Raw genomic sequence first — 15,194 nt, 5'->3', positions numbered from 1 at the left:
CAGCGGCCATGGCTCACGGGCCTAGCTGCTCCGCAGCATGTGGGATCCTCCCAGACTGGGGCACGAACCGGTGTACCCTGCATTGGCAGGCGGACTCTCAACAACTGCACCACCAGGGAAGCCCTCATATAGCTGTTTTAATTTGCATCTCCCTAATAACAAATGATGTAGACCATTTTTTCATATGCTTGTTTGCCATCTGTTATCTTTGATCAAGTGTCTGTTCAAAGTCTTTGCCCATTTTTAAAATTGGGGTTTCTTATTGTTGACTTTTTAAAAAATAAATTTATTTATTTTTAATTTATTTTTGGCTGGGTTGGGTCTTCGTTGCTGCGCGCAGGCTTTCTCTAGTTGAGATGAGCAGGGGCTACTCTTCCTTGTGGTGTGTGGGCTTCTCATTGCAGTGGCATTTCTTGTTGTGGGGCACGGGCTCTAGGCATGCAGGCTTCAGGAGTTGTGGCACGTGGGCTCAGGATTTGTGGCTCGTGGGCTCTAGAGCACAGGCTCGGTAGTTGTGGTGCATGGACTTAGTTGCTCCGCAGCATGTGGGATCTTCCTGGGCCAGGGCTCGAACCCGTGTACCCTGCATTGGCAGGTGCTTAACCACTGCGCCACCAGGGAAGTCCCTTATTTTTGACTTTTAAGGATTCTTTCTATGTTCTGGGTATCAGTGCTTTACCAGTATAGGACTTATGGGATGAAAGTGTTGAGATGCTTTTGAGATCCTTTTTTTTTTTTTGCCAATGGACCACTAAGTGTTCCTGCATCATTTGTTAAAAAGTCTATTTTTTAATTTATTTTTGGCTGAGTCAGGTATTAGTTGTGGCGCATGGGCTCTTCGTTGTGGGCACGGGCTTCAGAGCGTGTGCGCTCTGTAGTTTGCAGCACGCAGGCTCTCTAGTTGAGGCGTGTGGGCTTAGTTGCCCCATGGCATGTGGTATCTTAGTTCCCCAACCAGGGATCAAACCCACGTCTGCTGCATTGGAAGGCGGGTTCTTAAGCACTGGACCACCAGGGAATTCCCTGAAAAGTCTGTCTTTCTCCTTTGAATAACCTTTGTACCTCCATCAAACACTTGAATATACTTGACTTATGTGGGTCTTTTTCTGGGATCTCTCTGTTCCATTGATCTATGTGTTTGTCCTTTCACCAATACTATTAAAGGTCTATAAGTCTTGAAATCTGTTGATAATAGCTCTATATGATGGTTCTTTTTGGTCAGAAATTGTTTTGCTATTTTCAGTGGCAAATATTACCTTTTCCAGTAGAACAATTTTGCCACTTTGATTTTCTATACCCCTAGATATGATATTAGAAAGGGACTTCAATTCAGAGGTGTCTTTTCCAAAATGCATAACCCCTGTTTAATGAGGAAGAGAAGGTCAATATACAAAATACCTGGAACTCCCTGGTGGTGCAGTGGTTGGGAATCTGCCTGCCAATGCAGGGGACACGGGTTCAATCCCTGGTCCAGGAAGACCCCACATGCCACGAAGAAACTAAGCCCGTGCACCACAACTACTGAGCCTGTGCTCTAGAGCCCGTGAGCCACAACTACTGAGCTCACGAGCCACAACTACTGAGCCCACGTGCCACAACTTCTAAAAAAGCCTGCGTGCCGCAACTACTGAGTCAGTGTGCTGCAACTACTGAAGCGCACGTGCCTAGAGCCTGTGCTCTGCAATAAGAGAAGCCACCGTAATAAGAAGCCTGCCCCCCGCAGCCAAGAGTAGCCCCCGCTCGCCATAACTAGAGAAAGCCCACGCACACCAATGAAGACCCAACGCAGCCAAAAAAAAAAAAAAACCTGACCAGTACTCCTCAAAATAATTGAGGACATGAAAAAGAAAAGACCGAGGAATGGTCATGGAGCAGAAGAATTCAAAGAAACCTGATTTTTAAAGGCAGTATTCTTCCCTGGTTTGAATCCTGAGACAGGAAAAGGACAGTAGTGGAAAACTTTGTGAAATCCAAATAGAATCTGTAATTTACTTGTGTCATACCAATGTTAATATCTCAATTTGACAAATGTACCATGGTTATATAAAATATTCACATGAGAGGAAGTCAAATGAAGGTATATGTGCACTCTTTGTAGTACTTTGTGACTTTTGTGTAAATCTAATATTTTCTCCAAATAAAAGTTTATTTAAAATAGGTATAATCAGGACTTCCTTGGTGGTCCAGTGGTAAAGAATCCACCTTCCAATGCAGGGGACATGGGTTCAATTCCTGGTAGGGGAACTAAGATCCCACATGTCATGGGGCAACTAAGCCCGCGTGCCACAACTAGAGAGAGAAAACCCACATGCCACAACAAGAAAGAAGCGTGCGCACCACAACAAAATGTCCCACGTGCCTCAACAAAGATTCCGCATGTCACAGCTAAGACCCGATCCAACCCCTCCCAAAAAAATAAAAGAAAATAAATATTTAAAAAATAAAATAGGTATAATCTATATCAATTATATCTCAATAAAGTAGTAAAAAATAGGTTTGATCTAGGGACTTCCCTTGCAGACCAGTGGTTAGGACTCTGTCCTTCCAATACAGGGGTTTTGGGTTTGCTCCCTGGTCCAGGAACTAGCGCCCCAGCCAGTAAATTAAAAAAAAAAAAAAAAAAAAAAAGGTTTGATCTAGTTTCATCACTTAATCTCTTATTATAAACATTTCCATATTATAAAATGTTCTTGTATATATATAATTAATATTACGTGGCTGTAATAATATCACAGGTGCAATAATATGGCTGTAATAGTATAATAGGATGGTAACTGGAGTCACATATAAAAGTTATGCATTAAAGTGGGTATACTTGAAAAATGTAACTGATTCAGTTATGTTCAGTTTATATTATGATCCTCTCATTATCCAGATTCTTACATTATCACTACAAGATTTGTTGTACTGTTTTTCTTGTATGTCCCAGATCTCTCCATTTATTTTTAATCCAGGTAGCTTATAATTTTGCAATTTTAGTTGTGTTTTAAAAAATATTCATACCCTATAAATTTTGTAGTATAGAACAGCAATTCATTTTAACAGCTTTATGGTCATAATTTACATATAACACTTACCAGTAGTAAGGGTATATAATACAATGACATTTAGCAAGTTTATAGAGTTGTGCCATCACCATGATCCAATATTTAGAAATTTTTGTAACCCCAAAAAGTAAACTGGATATAATGAGAATCTACCGTATAGCGTAGGGAACTCTACTCAATGCTCTGTTGTGACCTAAATGAGAAGGAAATCCAAAAACCAGGGGATATATGTATACATATAGCTGATTCACCTTGCTGTACAGTGTAAACACGATACTGTAAAGCAACTATACTCCAATTAAAATTAAAATAAGATAAAATAAAATTCTATATAAAAAGAAAAGTAACTGGATAGTTGAATTGTTGAGTTTTGAGAACTCTTTATTCTGAATATAAGTCCTTTTATCACATGTTAAATGTGTCAATACTTTCTCCCAATCTGTGACTCCACTCATTACTTTTCTTAAAGTTGTGCTTAAAAATACAAAAGTTTTTCATTTTAATTAAGTCCAATTTATTATTTTTTCTTTTATGTCTCAACCTTTATTATCTTGCTGCAGAACTCTTTGGCTAACTTAAACTTAGGTCCATGGAGATTGTCTCCTAAGTTTCATACTTTTACCTCTTATATTTAGGTCTGTGATCTATTTCCAGTTAACTTTTGTGTATGCTTAGAGTTATGGGTCTTAAGTTATTTTTCTGCCAATAGGTATACAATTATCCCAGCCTCTTTTGTTGAGAAGACTTACCCCCATGGAAGTATCTTAGTGTCTTGACCAAATAGCTATTGATCTTAACACTTTTGGACTCTCGATTGTGGTTGTGCCTTTTTCATTGGCTCCAGACCTTTACTGGCCTCATTTTTAGTGGCCTTTCCCCGAGGCTCTAATCCCAGTCAAAATTTAGGCTTCATCCCAGCAGTTCGTTTCTTCTGGACCTGATGACCTGTGCCATACTGTGCCTGTTTCTCGAAATCGTATTCTGTCCTAAAAGCCACTTCCTGCAAGATATGGTCCTCCAAAGCTTTCTGGGGATGTCCGATTACTGGATTTATTGCTGTTTCTCTTTCCGGGAATTCGTTCTCTGCTGCTATATCGACAGCGGAACTCTTGGTCCATTTGGAAACCCGTCCTCCTACTTTTTTAATACAAGGTGTAAAATAAAGGCCGCGGTAATATTACTTTCCTGCCCAGTCCGTCGAACACAGTTTAGGTAGCTCCATATTTGCCTCGCAGACCTCGAGTCTCTGAAAATCTGCGAATTTTCTGAAGAGTCGAAGTGCCAGGAAATGAGATATCATCAGTGCCTTCTCACCTGCCGGACCATCCAGGGCTCCCGGCCCCAAACTCGCCCCTTGGCCTTCTGTACGTCAGGTGTCCCAACATGGCCGCCCCGTGGGGCCGCGGAGAGCTGGGCGCAGACATATTGTCTCTCTGGGAAATACCGGAATCCGCTCATCCGCCTTTCTTGAAACGCCTCAGACCGTCTTCGGCCGCCGTAGGCAGGCGAAAAATCTGGGCGACGGGTCCAGAAGTAGAAGCGGTTCGCGGAAGGTTACGTTTAGACTCTCCTTGTGGGCTGGGGAAAATCGGGTCAGTGTGTGCATTTGTCCCTTGAAGTTTTGTGTGTGTGTGTGTGTGTGTGTGTGTGTGTGTGTGTGTGTTTTCTCATGAGAGGTGTGTCTGTGACAGCGTGACGTGACTCCTACAGGGTGCAAATGGTGTAGTGTGGACTCACGGAATTATTGGAGGGTCTGGTGGGAAACGCCAAGGTGGAGGTATTTGGGAGGAACCAGCAGAGTCTGGCACGTCTATCTGTGGTTGGGCTGCTTTGGTGGGGAGTCGTTAAAACGGTTAAGAATCTGTAGAGATCAGCGACGGTGTCCTGACTGGCAAGGTATGGGGGTCTTTGCGGATCATTCTGTAAAGGATGCAGGTGGTATTTACGATGGTAACAGCTTCAGGTTTGGGAATTAATATGGGGCTCAGTGATTTGAGGCCAGGGTGGACGGGCATCACGTGGGGATGTCTGGTCCAGGTTTCGGATGAATAAAGAAGTGTGTAGTGTCTGTGGTACAAAGAGGCTTGCGAGGGCTGAAGCTTTGGACGCCTGGCTGGTGGTTTCGTTGAGGTTCCAGCCTCCACCGCTGGGAAGGAAGGTGGTGCAACCCAGGACAGGAGTTCGAAACCTTCTGCTCTTTAGGCTTTTATCCAGGGGGATGAGTAACTGCAGACCGAGGGACTAATCCAGCCACACCCGTCTGTTACGTATCGTCTATGGCTGCTTTCGCAATGAGAAGGCAGAATTGAAACGTTGTGACAGATCTTAACCTTCAAAGTAGAAATGTATAGTATCTATCACTTTGTAGAAAATGTTTGCCAACGCCTGCACTCACCACTTAATATATAGCAGTGGACACTGTTGCTTTTTTTGCCTGACAAACATTCCCTCCTTCTTTGCTAATAGAATCTCTGTTTTTAGTTATCCATCCTTCTGGTAGGGTGACCCATATGCCAGTACTGGTTGGTCTTAGTTAATCATGATGGTTTCAGTTCCCGTTTCTTGTGATCAATTAGTATGAAATGAGCTTAGGTATATAGTGCAGTTCTAGCCAGCAGTATATGTGAAAATCTGCTTGGGATTTATGGGAGGAACGTTTTGTCTTTTACGTAAGTAATTCCTTGTGTCTCTTTTTCCATGTCGATGATGATGTTGTCTGAATATAACCTTAATTTTCTGTCCAGTTTCTAATGTTTATAATTCATTCTTGTCTCAGTGCATTGTCTCTACTCTCCAGTACAAAGGAGGAAAGTGAATGGGGTGGTAGTGGACATCTGTGTCCTTCCTGTTGCCTACCCTAAAATTCACCTGCTAGATGGTCTGGAGTTAACATGTTTCCAGGATGGAAGGATCATAAAATTATGAGTTCATCCAAGATTTCAAATTTAATGAAATAAAAATATTCATTGTATTCTTTCAGGGCAAAAAAAATGTCTATTTTATCTGAGTTATGTCCCCTATTAATTCCTTATATTTTTTTATTTGCACCAGGTTTCTTTCTATCTCACTACAAATGGATATGTGTTGTTGGTCTTTTTAAAGAACAGGCTTTTTCAAAAAGTTTATTTTATTGAAGTATAATTGATTTACAATGTTGTGTTAATTTCTGCTGTACAGCAAAGTGATTCAGTGATACATATATACATTCTTTTTCATATTCTTTTCCATTATGGTTTATCACAGGATAATATAGTCCCCTGTGCTATACAGCAGCACCTTGTTGTTTATTTATTCTATGTATAATAGTTTGCATTTGCTAATCCCAAACTCCCAATCCATCCCTCTTCTAGTCTCCCTCCTCTAGGGCAACCACAAATCTGTTCTCTGTGTAAAGAACAGGCTTTTTCAACTCTTCCATTTATATATTTTTTAATATTTATTTTGGTTGCACTGGGTCTTAGTTGCAGCAGGTGGGCTCGTTAGTTGTGGCTCACGGGCTCCTTAGTTGTGGCATGCAAACTCTTAGTTGCAGCATGCGTGTGGGATCTAGTTCCCTGAACATGGATGGAACCCAGGCCTCCTGCATTGGGAGCACAGAATCTTAACCACTGCACCACCAGGGAAGTCCTCACTTATTTGTTAATTTAAAAGATCTACAAGTTAATCAGTATAAAATTATTGCCCAGCTTGAGAAACAGAACACTGCCAGCACCCCAGTGGTGTTCTGTGAGCCACTTCGCAATTATATTACATCTTCACACTCAAAGGTAATTACCATCCGGTTCGAGATACCAAGCAGTTTAAGTCTTTTCTTTATAGTTGTATCATATAAAAAATTAATCATTCCTAATCATTATATTTTATTTAGTTGTGCCTATTTTTAACTACATGTCAGTGTTACTATACAGATTTTTTTTAACTGTCAGTCTTCTTTTACTCAGTATTTTAAAGAATTATTCATGCTTTTGCACAGAGGTTTTTTTGTGGTTTTGTTTTGTTTAGTTTTTTGCTTTTGTTTGTTTGTTTTTTTCCCTCTATAACAAGGGTCAGGCAAACATATTGTATGAATATCTATACAGTAAACATTTTAGGAGTTGCAGGACACAGAAGGTCTCTCACGTTGCTTTTTGGTTTTGTTTTACAGTCCTTTGAAAATGTAGAAAGTATTCTTAGCTTGCAAGCTGGGTAAAGGTTGTTTTTTAATAGCATTCCATAGTTTGAATATATGTCAGTTTTTTCTACTATTAATTAAACTTGTAATGCTTGCAGTTTGGGTTGTTATGAATAATGTTGCTGTGAAAATTCTTGTACATATCTTCTGGTTCAAATGTGTCCTTATTTTAGTGGGGGATAGATATATAACTTAGATGTATACTCAGAGTGAGATTTCTGTGTCTTAGGATGTGTATAACTTCAGCCTAAATGGATGATGCCAAAATGTTTTCCGAAGTGGCTATCCAGTTCCTCCAGCGGAAGGAATATATAATTTGCATTATGGTGTGCTTCATTTTTTTTTTTTTTTTTTTGAGTTTGCTGGCCTCCCACTGTTGTGGCCTCTCCCATTGTGGAGCACAGGCTCCGGACACGCAGGCTCAGCAGCCATGGCTCACGGGCCCAGCCGCTCCGCGGCACGCGGGATCCTCCCGGACCGGGGCACAAACCTGCGTCCCCTGGATCGGCAGGCGGACTCCCAACCACTGCTCCACCAGGGAAGCCCCCCAAGCACCATTTTTAAAAAGAAACATCCTTACCCTCTTCTCTGTAATGCTACTTTTGTTATCAAGTCTCTATATATGCATGGCTGTTTATAAGCATTTGATTTTGTTCCATTTGTCTATCATTGTACTAATATTGTACTGTCATAACTAAAGTAATTTTAAGTCCTCAAAATTGATAGATGGATATAGTTATCAGCTTAGGATTTTGATTGAGGTTTCATTGGTTTTATATATATATATGGGAAACATGACATCTTTATTTTTATTTTTTATTTTTAAAAAAGTTTTATTGGAGTACAGTTGATTTACAATGTTGTATTAGTTTCAGGGGTACAACAAGGTGATTCAGTTATACATATACATATATTCATCCTTTTTCAGATTCTTTTCCCATATAGGTTGTCACAGAATACTGAGTTGAGTTCCCTGTGCTATACAGTAGGTCCTTGTTGGTTATCTATTTTATATATAGTAGTGTGTGTATGTTAATCCCAAGCTCCTAATTTATCCCTCCCTTCTATGTTTCTCCTTTGGTAACCATAAATTTGTTTTCAAAATCTGTGAGTGTGTTTCTGTTTTGTAAATAAGTTCATTTGTATCATTTTTTAAAAATTAGATTCCACATATGAGTGATATAATATGGTACTTGTCTTTCTCTGTCTGCCTTACTTCACTCAGTATGATAATCTCTAAGTCCATCCATGTTGCTGCAAATGGCATTATTTCCTTCTTTTTCATGGCTTAGTACTATTCCGTTGTATCTATGTACCACATCTTTATGCGTGCCACTGTCAATGGACATTTGGGTTGCTTCCATGTCTTGGCTATTGTAAATAGTGCTGCAATGAACATTGGGGTGCGTGTATCTTTTTGTATTATGGTTTTTTCTGGATATATGCCCAGGAGTGGGATTGCTGGGTCACATGGTTGTTCTCTTAAAAAAATCTAAAAAGAGAACATACTGTTGTTCTCCATAGTGGTTGTACCAATTTATATTACCACCAACAGTGTAGGAGGGTTCCCTTTTCACCACACCTTCTCCAGCTTTTATTGTTTGTAGAATTTTTGATGATGGCCATTCTGACCAGTGTGAGGTGATACCTCATTGCAGTTTTGATTTGCATTTCTCTGATAACTAGTGATGTTGTGCATCTTTTCATGTGCTTTTTGGCCATCTGTATGTCTTCTTTGGAGAAATGTCTATTTAGATCTTCTGCCCATTTTTTTAAAATACACTGATTTTTTTCCAACTTATTTATTTATTTTTGGTCGCGTTGGGTCTTCATTGCTGCGCACAGGCTTTCTCTGGTTGCAGCGAGTGGTGCAGTGAGCAGTGGCTACTCTTTGTTGTGGTGCACGGGCTTCTCATTGCGGTGGCTTCTCTTCTTGTGGAGCACAGGTCTATGTGCGTGGGCTTCAGTAGTTGTGGCACACAGGCTCAGTAGTTGTGGCTCACAGGCTCTAGAGCGCAAGCTTAGTAGTTCTGGTGCACGGGCTTAGTTGCTCCGCAACACGTGGTATCTTCCCAGACCAGGGATCGAACCTGTGTCCCCTAAACTGGCAGGTGGATTCTTAACCACTGCACCACCAGGAAGTCCCATTCTGCCCTTTTTTTTTTTTTTTGCGGTATGCGGGCCTCTCACTGTTGTGGCCTCTCCCTTTGTGGAGCACAGGCTCCGGACGCGCAGGGTCAGCGGCCATGGCTCACGGGCCTAGCCGCTCTGTGGCATGTGGGATCTTCCTAGACCAGGGCACGAACCCGTGTCCCCTGCATCGGCAGGCGGACTCTCAACCACTGTGCCACCAGGGATGCCCCTGCCCATTTTTTGATTATGTTGTTTGGGGTTTTTTTTTTTTTGACATAGAGCTGCATGAGCTGTTTGTATATTTTGGAGATTAATCCCTTGTTGGTCACTTGGTTTGCAAATATTTTCTCCCATTCTGTGGATTGTCTTTTCTTTTTGATTATGGCTTCCTTTGCTGTGCAGACACTTTTAAGTCTTACTAGGTCCCATTTGTTTATTTTTGTTTTTATTTTCTTTACTCTAGGAGGTGGATCAAAAAATATATTGCTGCAACTTATGACAGAGTGTGCTGCCTGTATTTTCCTCTAAGAGTTTTATAGTGTCCGGCCTTACATTTAGGTCTTTGATCCATTTTGAGTTCATTTTTGTGTATGGTGTTAGAGAATGTTCTAATTTCATTCTTCTACATGTAGTATCTAGTTTTCCCAGCACCACTTATTGAAAGACTGTCTTTTTTCCATTATATATTCTTGCCTCCTTTGTCATAGATTAATTGACCATAGGTGCGTGGGTTGACATGACGTCTTTAAAATGCTTGGTTTTCTGAATCGTATTCATAGTTCATCATTCCATTTATTTAAGTCTGTTAAAATTTCTGTCAGTATTCCTACTTATCATATATTTTTTATATTCTTCAAAATGATTTTGTTTATAAACTTTGTTTGTTGGTGACCTATTTGTTCTGTCAGTTAATGGGATAAGCGTGTTAAGTCTTCAACCGTTAGTTTGGATTTATTTCTTCTTGGCTTTTTGGGTCCAGTCTGGATTTATTTCTTCTTGGTTTTTTAGGTCCATTTTTGCTGTATATATTTCAAAGCAATATTATTAGGTGCATAGAAATTGCAAATTTCTATAATGTGCTGAATTGAACCTCTTACTAGCAAGCATTTTTCTTTCTCTGTAGTAATTTTTGGGCTTTCTGGTCCATTTTGTCTGAGAATACACCAGAGTGTCTGTGGTTACTCTTTCCATGGTTTATCTTTTTCTAACCTTTTATTCTCTAGCTTTCCATATCATTATGTTTCATACATGTCACCTAGAGTAGCATGTTTTTGGGTTTTGCGTAATTAACTAGATTCCTTGTTCTATTTATACTGAATATAATTCTTAGTATGTTTTGTTTTAAAATAGTCATCTAAGTGTACTGTATTGGCCCCACTAGTTCTCTATTCCTTCTTCTCTTTTTTTGCCTTGTTTTGAATGAATTTCTTCTCATTCTGTTTCCCCCTTCCATTAGGTTGGAAATTATGTACTTTGAGACAATTGTCAGTTTTCACCATGACACTAGAAATTACATACAGCATGGAAGCTTTCTTTGTCAAATGTTTACGTTGATTAGTACTTTTACACTCTTCTCTGACAGGGGTCTTAAGCATCTCAACTTTATTTACCAGTTTCCAATTTATTTACAATATTGTGTACTTTTAAAAAATGTATCTTAAACCGCCTAAGGTATTATCATCATTGCTTAATAAGAGAATGCTTCTGGTTTGCCCAGTACATTGGTTTTCAAACTGAAGTGTGTGTACTCACAGGGTGTATAAAAACGCTTGAGGAGGTTCCTGAGCGCACACGGTTTAAAGGAAAGCAGTGCCCAGCGCCTCTCCTCCCGTATGGTCTGTTTTGTATAATTGAGCTGCCTGAGATTCTCCTGCTCCTGAGGGCTGCTGCTGGGATGGATCTTGTTTCCCTCATCTCCTTTGACAGTCACGGCACTTCAACTTCATGGAATAAAGGAATACCCCCACCACAGTCAGAAGCTTAGGCTTTTTGGCCAGAGGAATAAAGTCTTCTGGGGCAACAATTTTCTGGGGACACTCGGCAATGCTGTGGGCATTGGGCTAAGGTGAGCGCCCAGGAGCAGCGTTAGCATCTGGGCCCAGAGGAAATGTACCCTCAGCTTGAATTTTCTCCTCAAACCACAGGTCCTGACTCCCCAGGAGCAAAAGAATCAGTAGAAGGAGGAAGAAGTTACAGGATTTGGTATCAGCATTACTGGGGACATGCTTGATTGAAGACAGAACAGAATTTAGAGCAGATCCAGAAGACACAGCGACAGAGCCTCCTTGTTGCCAGCTGTTTTCAGAAAACAGAAGAAAATGATCCAGGCCCAGGTGACTTTTGGTTTGTTTTATTCTTTCCTTTGTTCCCGTATGGGTTTGTTAGTTGTGTGAGTCATTCTAGGTAATTATTGCATGTAAGGGTGTCTTGGGGACCCTGGGTGTCTTTGTAGCCTGCTTCTGAATTGAGGGTGATCCAGGGGACCCCAGAAACTGCAGCCGGTGTCTGAAGGGAGAGCAGTTCTATGGGGACTGTTTTCTCAGGCTTTGCAGTATGTCTGACTCTTGATTTCCATGTTTGAATCCGAATTCTTTCTTTTTAATTAATTGATTTATTTATTTGTGTATTTATTTTTGGCTGCGTTGGGTCTTCGTTGCTGCATGCGGGCTTCTCATTGCGGTGGCTTCTCTGTTGCAGAGCACGGGCTCTAGGTGCACGAGCTGCAGTAGTTGTGGCACGCGGGCTCAGTAGTTGTGGCTAGCGGGCTCTGGAGTGCAGGCTCAGTAGTTGTGGCACACAGGCTTAGCTGCTCCGCAGCATGTGGGATCTTCCCGGACCAGGGCTCAAACCTGTGTTCCCTGCATTGACAGGCAGATTCTTAACCACTGTGCCACCAGGGAAGTCCCCAAATCTGAATTCTTAATCTACAGTTTTCTTTTCTTTTCTTTCTTTTTTTTTCCCCACACCACATGGCTTGCAGATCTTAGTTCCCTGACCAGGGTTGGAACTGGTACCCCCTGCAGTGGAAGTGTGGAGTCCTAACTACTGGACTGCCAGGGAATTCCTGGCAGTTTATTTCCTGGCAAAATCAATATATTGCATTTATTTTTGTTCATTACACAACTGACTTAAGAATATATTTAAAGGCTGAAATCATAACAAAGTACACATATCAAAAAATAAGTTTCTTCTTCATACACTTTAAACATGCTTATTAAACATTTAGTTTCTTATAATTCTGGCTTCTTGAGTTGCTTCCCAGAAGATTCTGATTGACTGGCTCTAAAGACACAGTCATCCCGATTCCACTGGCATATATGTTTGTCCCATACATATATATACACACATATATATGTATGAATGTGGTGTTTTCTAGGTTAACAAGAAGATTTAACTTCTACATATTATAGAAACGTCTGTGAGGGACTTCACTGGTGGTCCAGTGGTTAAGACTCTGTGCTTCTACTGTAGGGAGCACAGGTTCGATCCCTGGTTGGGGAAATAAGATCCCACAAGCCACGCAACATGGCCAAAAAAAAAAAAGAAATGGCTCATGATAAATGGATGGATGACTGACTACACAGTTACAGTTAGTTGAATCCTAGTATTTTATTAGGCTTTTGCTTCTTCCATGTGTCTAGATATACAGATCTAGCCTATAAAGTGGAAATGAGAAGACAAACTAACATTTCTTCCATATCATCAAAAAGAGATCAGTTCATTAAACACCACTGTTATTACAGGAAACCCTGACATTTGAGGATGTGGCAGTGGACTTCACGTGGGAGGAGTGGCAGCTCCTGGCCCCTCCTCAGAAGGACCTGTATCGGGACGTGATGCTGGAGAACTATAGCAACCTGCTGTCCATGGGTGAGGACGGGTCCCCTGGGTCCCTGAGAGGGTCCCCAGTCAGTGGGGTTTCCTTTCTCAGCTTCTGAAAGCTTTGGATTGTCTGTGATTCTCTGAAGCAGTAGATTCTCGGTCCTGTCTCTGGCCCAAGAGAAGTGGGTATATTCTCCTTTCTCTTGAGAGAAACGCCTTTATTTTGTAGCTGTGTATAATGCTGTGATTTATATTAAGAAATATATATATTTGGTCTTCATCCCCAATTCTGGCACAGAGCTCCTAAAATCCATGGAATTTCCTAAGTTATAAGAGGGTAAAGGAGAAATGTGTGTCTTTTGTTATTAATATAAGGGACCCTTACCACGGCATGTGAGTTTATGTTAATGAGGTGATTTGGGGAAGGCCACTCGATAACCTAAGATTGCGGGCTGGTCGCTGAGCTCACCACCCATGATTTAGAGGGTTGCAACTTTCAGTCCCGCCTCCACCCCGCCTCTGGGGAGAACAAAGTGGCTGGAGATTAAATCATAATCACCAAAGCCCGATGTTTTTTTGTTTTGTTTTGTTTTTTTGACAATTAGAACATAGTTTAATAAGTCCTTGGTCAGAGGAGTTTCATTCTTCTCTGCATACCTGTATATGCATACTGCAAACAACAGTACTTTAACAATGATTAACACAATGACCACAGCTTGTACCATTTTAACTACAATAATGAATAATTTCCATATCTGCTGCAACATATAGAGTTTCTACTAAACAATCAGTCATTTATAATTAAAAATTCAGCAGCAACTGTGAGGGTCTCTTGTCACACCCATCTTCTCTGTGCATTTACCATTTTCCAGCTCTCTCCCCCATTAGGTCAGTGGTTCTCAACTGGGGCCGATTTGTTTCCCAGGGGACATTTGACAATGTCTGGAAATATTTCAAAGCCTCACGATTTAATCCGTCATGGCTATATAGTGAAGCTTCTATGAAACTCCACAGGGACAGGCTCGGAGAGCTTTCAGATTGGTGGCCATTTGGCGGTGCCAGGGGAGGGGTGCCCCCAGAGAGAGCATGGAAGCTCTGTGGCCTTTCCCACATGCCTTGTACTGTATTCTCTTCCATCTGGCTGTTCCTGAGTTGTATCCTTTTATTTTTTTATTGATTTATTTTTAAGTTTTAATTTTTTATTTGTTTTTTTAATTGTAGTAGAATTGCTTTACAATGTTGTGTTAGTTTCTGCTGTACAATGAAGTGAATCAGCACTGTGTATACCTATATCCCCTCCCGCTTGGACCTCCCCCCTCCCCCACCACATATAGGTCATCACAGAGCACCGAGCTGAGCTCCCTGGGTATCCTTTTATAATAAACTGGTGACCTAGTAAGTAAACTGTCTTCTTGAGTTCTGTCTGCTGCTCTAGTGAATTAATCGAACCTGAGAAAGGGAGTCATGGGAACCTCTGATCTATTCATGGTTGATCAGAAGCCCAGGAAACAGCTTGAATTTACAGTTGGTGCCAGAAATGCAGGAGCGGAGCCGAAGTCTTATGGGAGTGTACCCCTAACCTGTATTATCTGACCCTATCACCGGGTAGATCGTGTCAGAATTGAATTAAATCGGAGGACACCCCGTCAGTGTCAGTTGGTGTTGCAGAATTCCTTGATGTGTGGAAAACCCACATATCTGGTGTCAGAAGTGAAGCAGAAGGATTGACAGGAGAGGAGACTCACAGAGGGGTGTGTTTTTCCTTCAAAATGTGAAAACCGTATTGTCCTCAGAGGTAGGATTCTGTGGTTTTCATGGACCCCATGCGCCATTCACTGCATCTAAATCTTGTATCATTTTCCATGAATAGGTTTTCAAGCCAGCAAACCAAATGTACTGTCCGAGTTGGGTCAAGGAGAACCATGGACGATGGAAAATGAAATCCACTGTCAAACCCGTTCAGGTGAGTGAGAGACCAGCAAGGTGACAGGCTGTGGAAATCCCGGTGCCAGACCTCTTTT

At 41.2% G+C, this 15,194-nt stretch overlaps 1 protein-coding gene and 1 pseudogene across 1 annotated transcript in view; one reads left to right on the top strand and one right to left on the bottom strand.

Annotated features, from left to right (window-relative positions):
- LOC136140962 (zinc finger protein 850-like) overlaps positions 1–15,194 on the bottom strand; it is a 397,037-nt pseudogene that overhangs the window by 195,268 nt on the left and 186,575 nt on the right.
- The window catches only part of LOC136140808 (zinc finger protein 350-like), a 30,100-nt gene continuing 26,575 nt past the window's right edge, over positions 11,670–15,194 (top strand). The window contains exons 1-3 of the mRNA XM_065898972.1: positions 11,670–11,684; positions 13,095–13,221; positions 15,044–15,136. Of these exons, the coding sequence (XP_065755044.1) occupies positions 11,670–11,684; positions 13,095–13,221; positions 15,044–15,136 (235 nt within the window). The remainder of the gene's footprint in view (positions 11,685–13,094; positions 13,222–15,043; positions 15,137–15,194) is intronic.

The sequence above is a fragment of the Phocoena phocoena genome, chromosome 20 (assembly GCF_963924675.1).
Source record: "Phocoena phocoena chromosome 20, mPhoPho1.1, whole genome shotgun sequence".
Lineage (NCBI taxonomy): Eukaryota > Metazoa > Chordata > Mammalia > Artiodactyla > Phocoenidae > Phocoena > Phocoena phocoena.
This window is presented reverse-complemented; position numbering and strand designations above follow the sequence as displayed.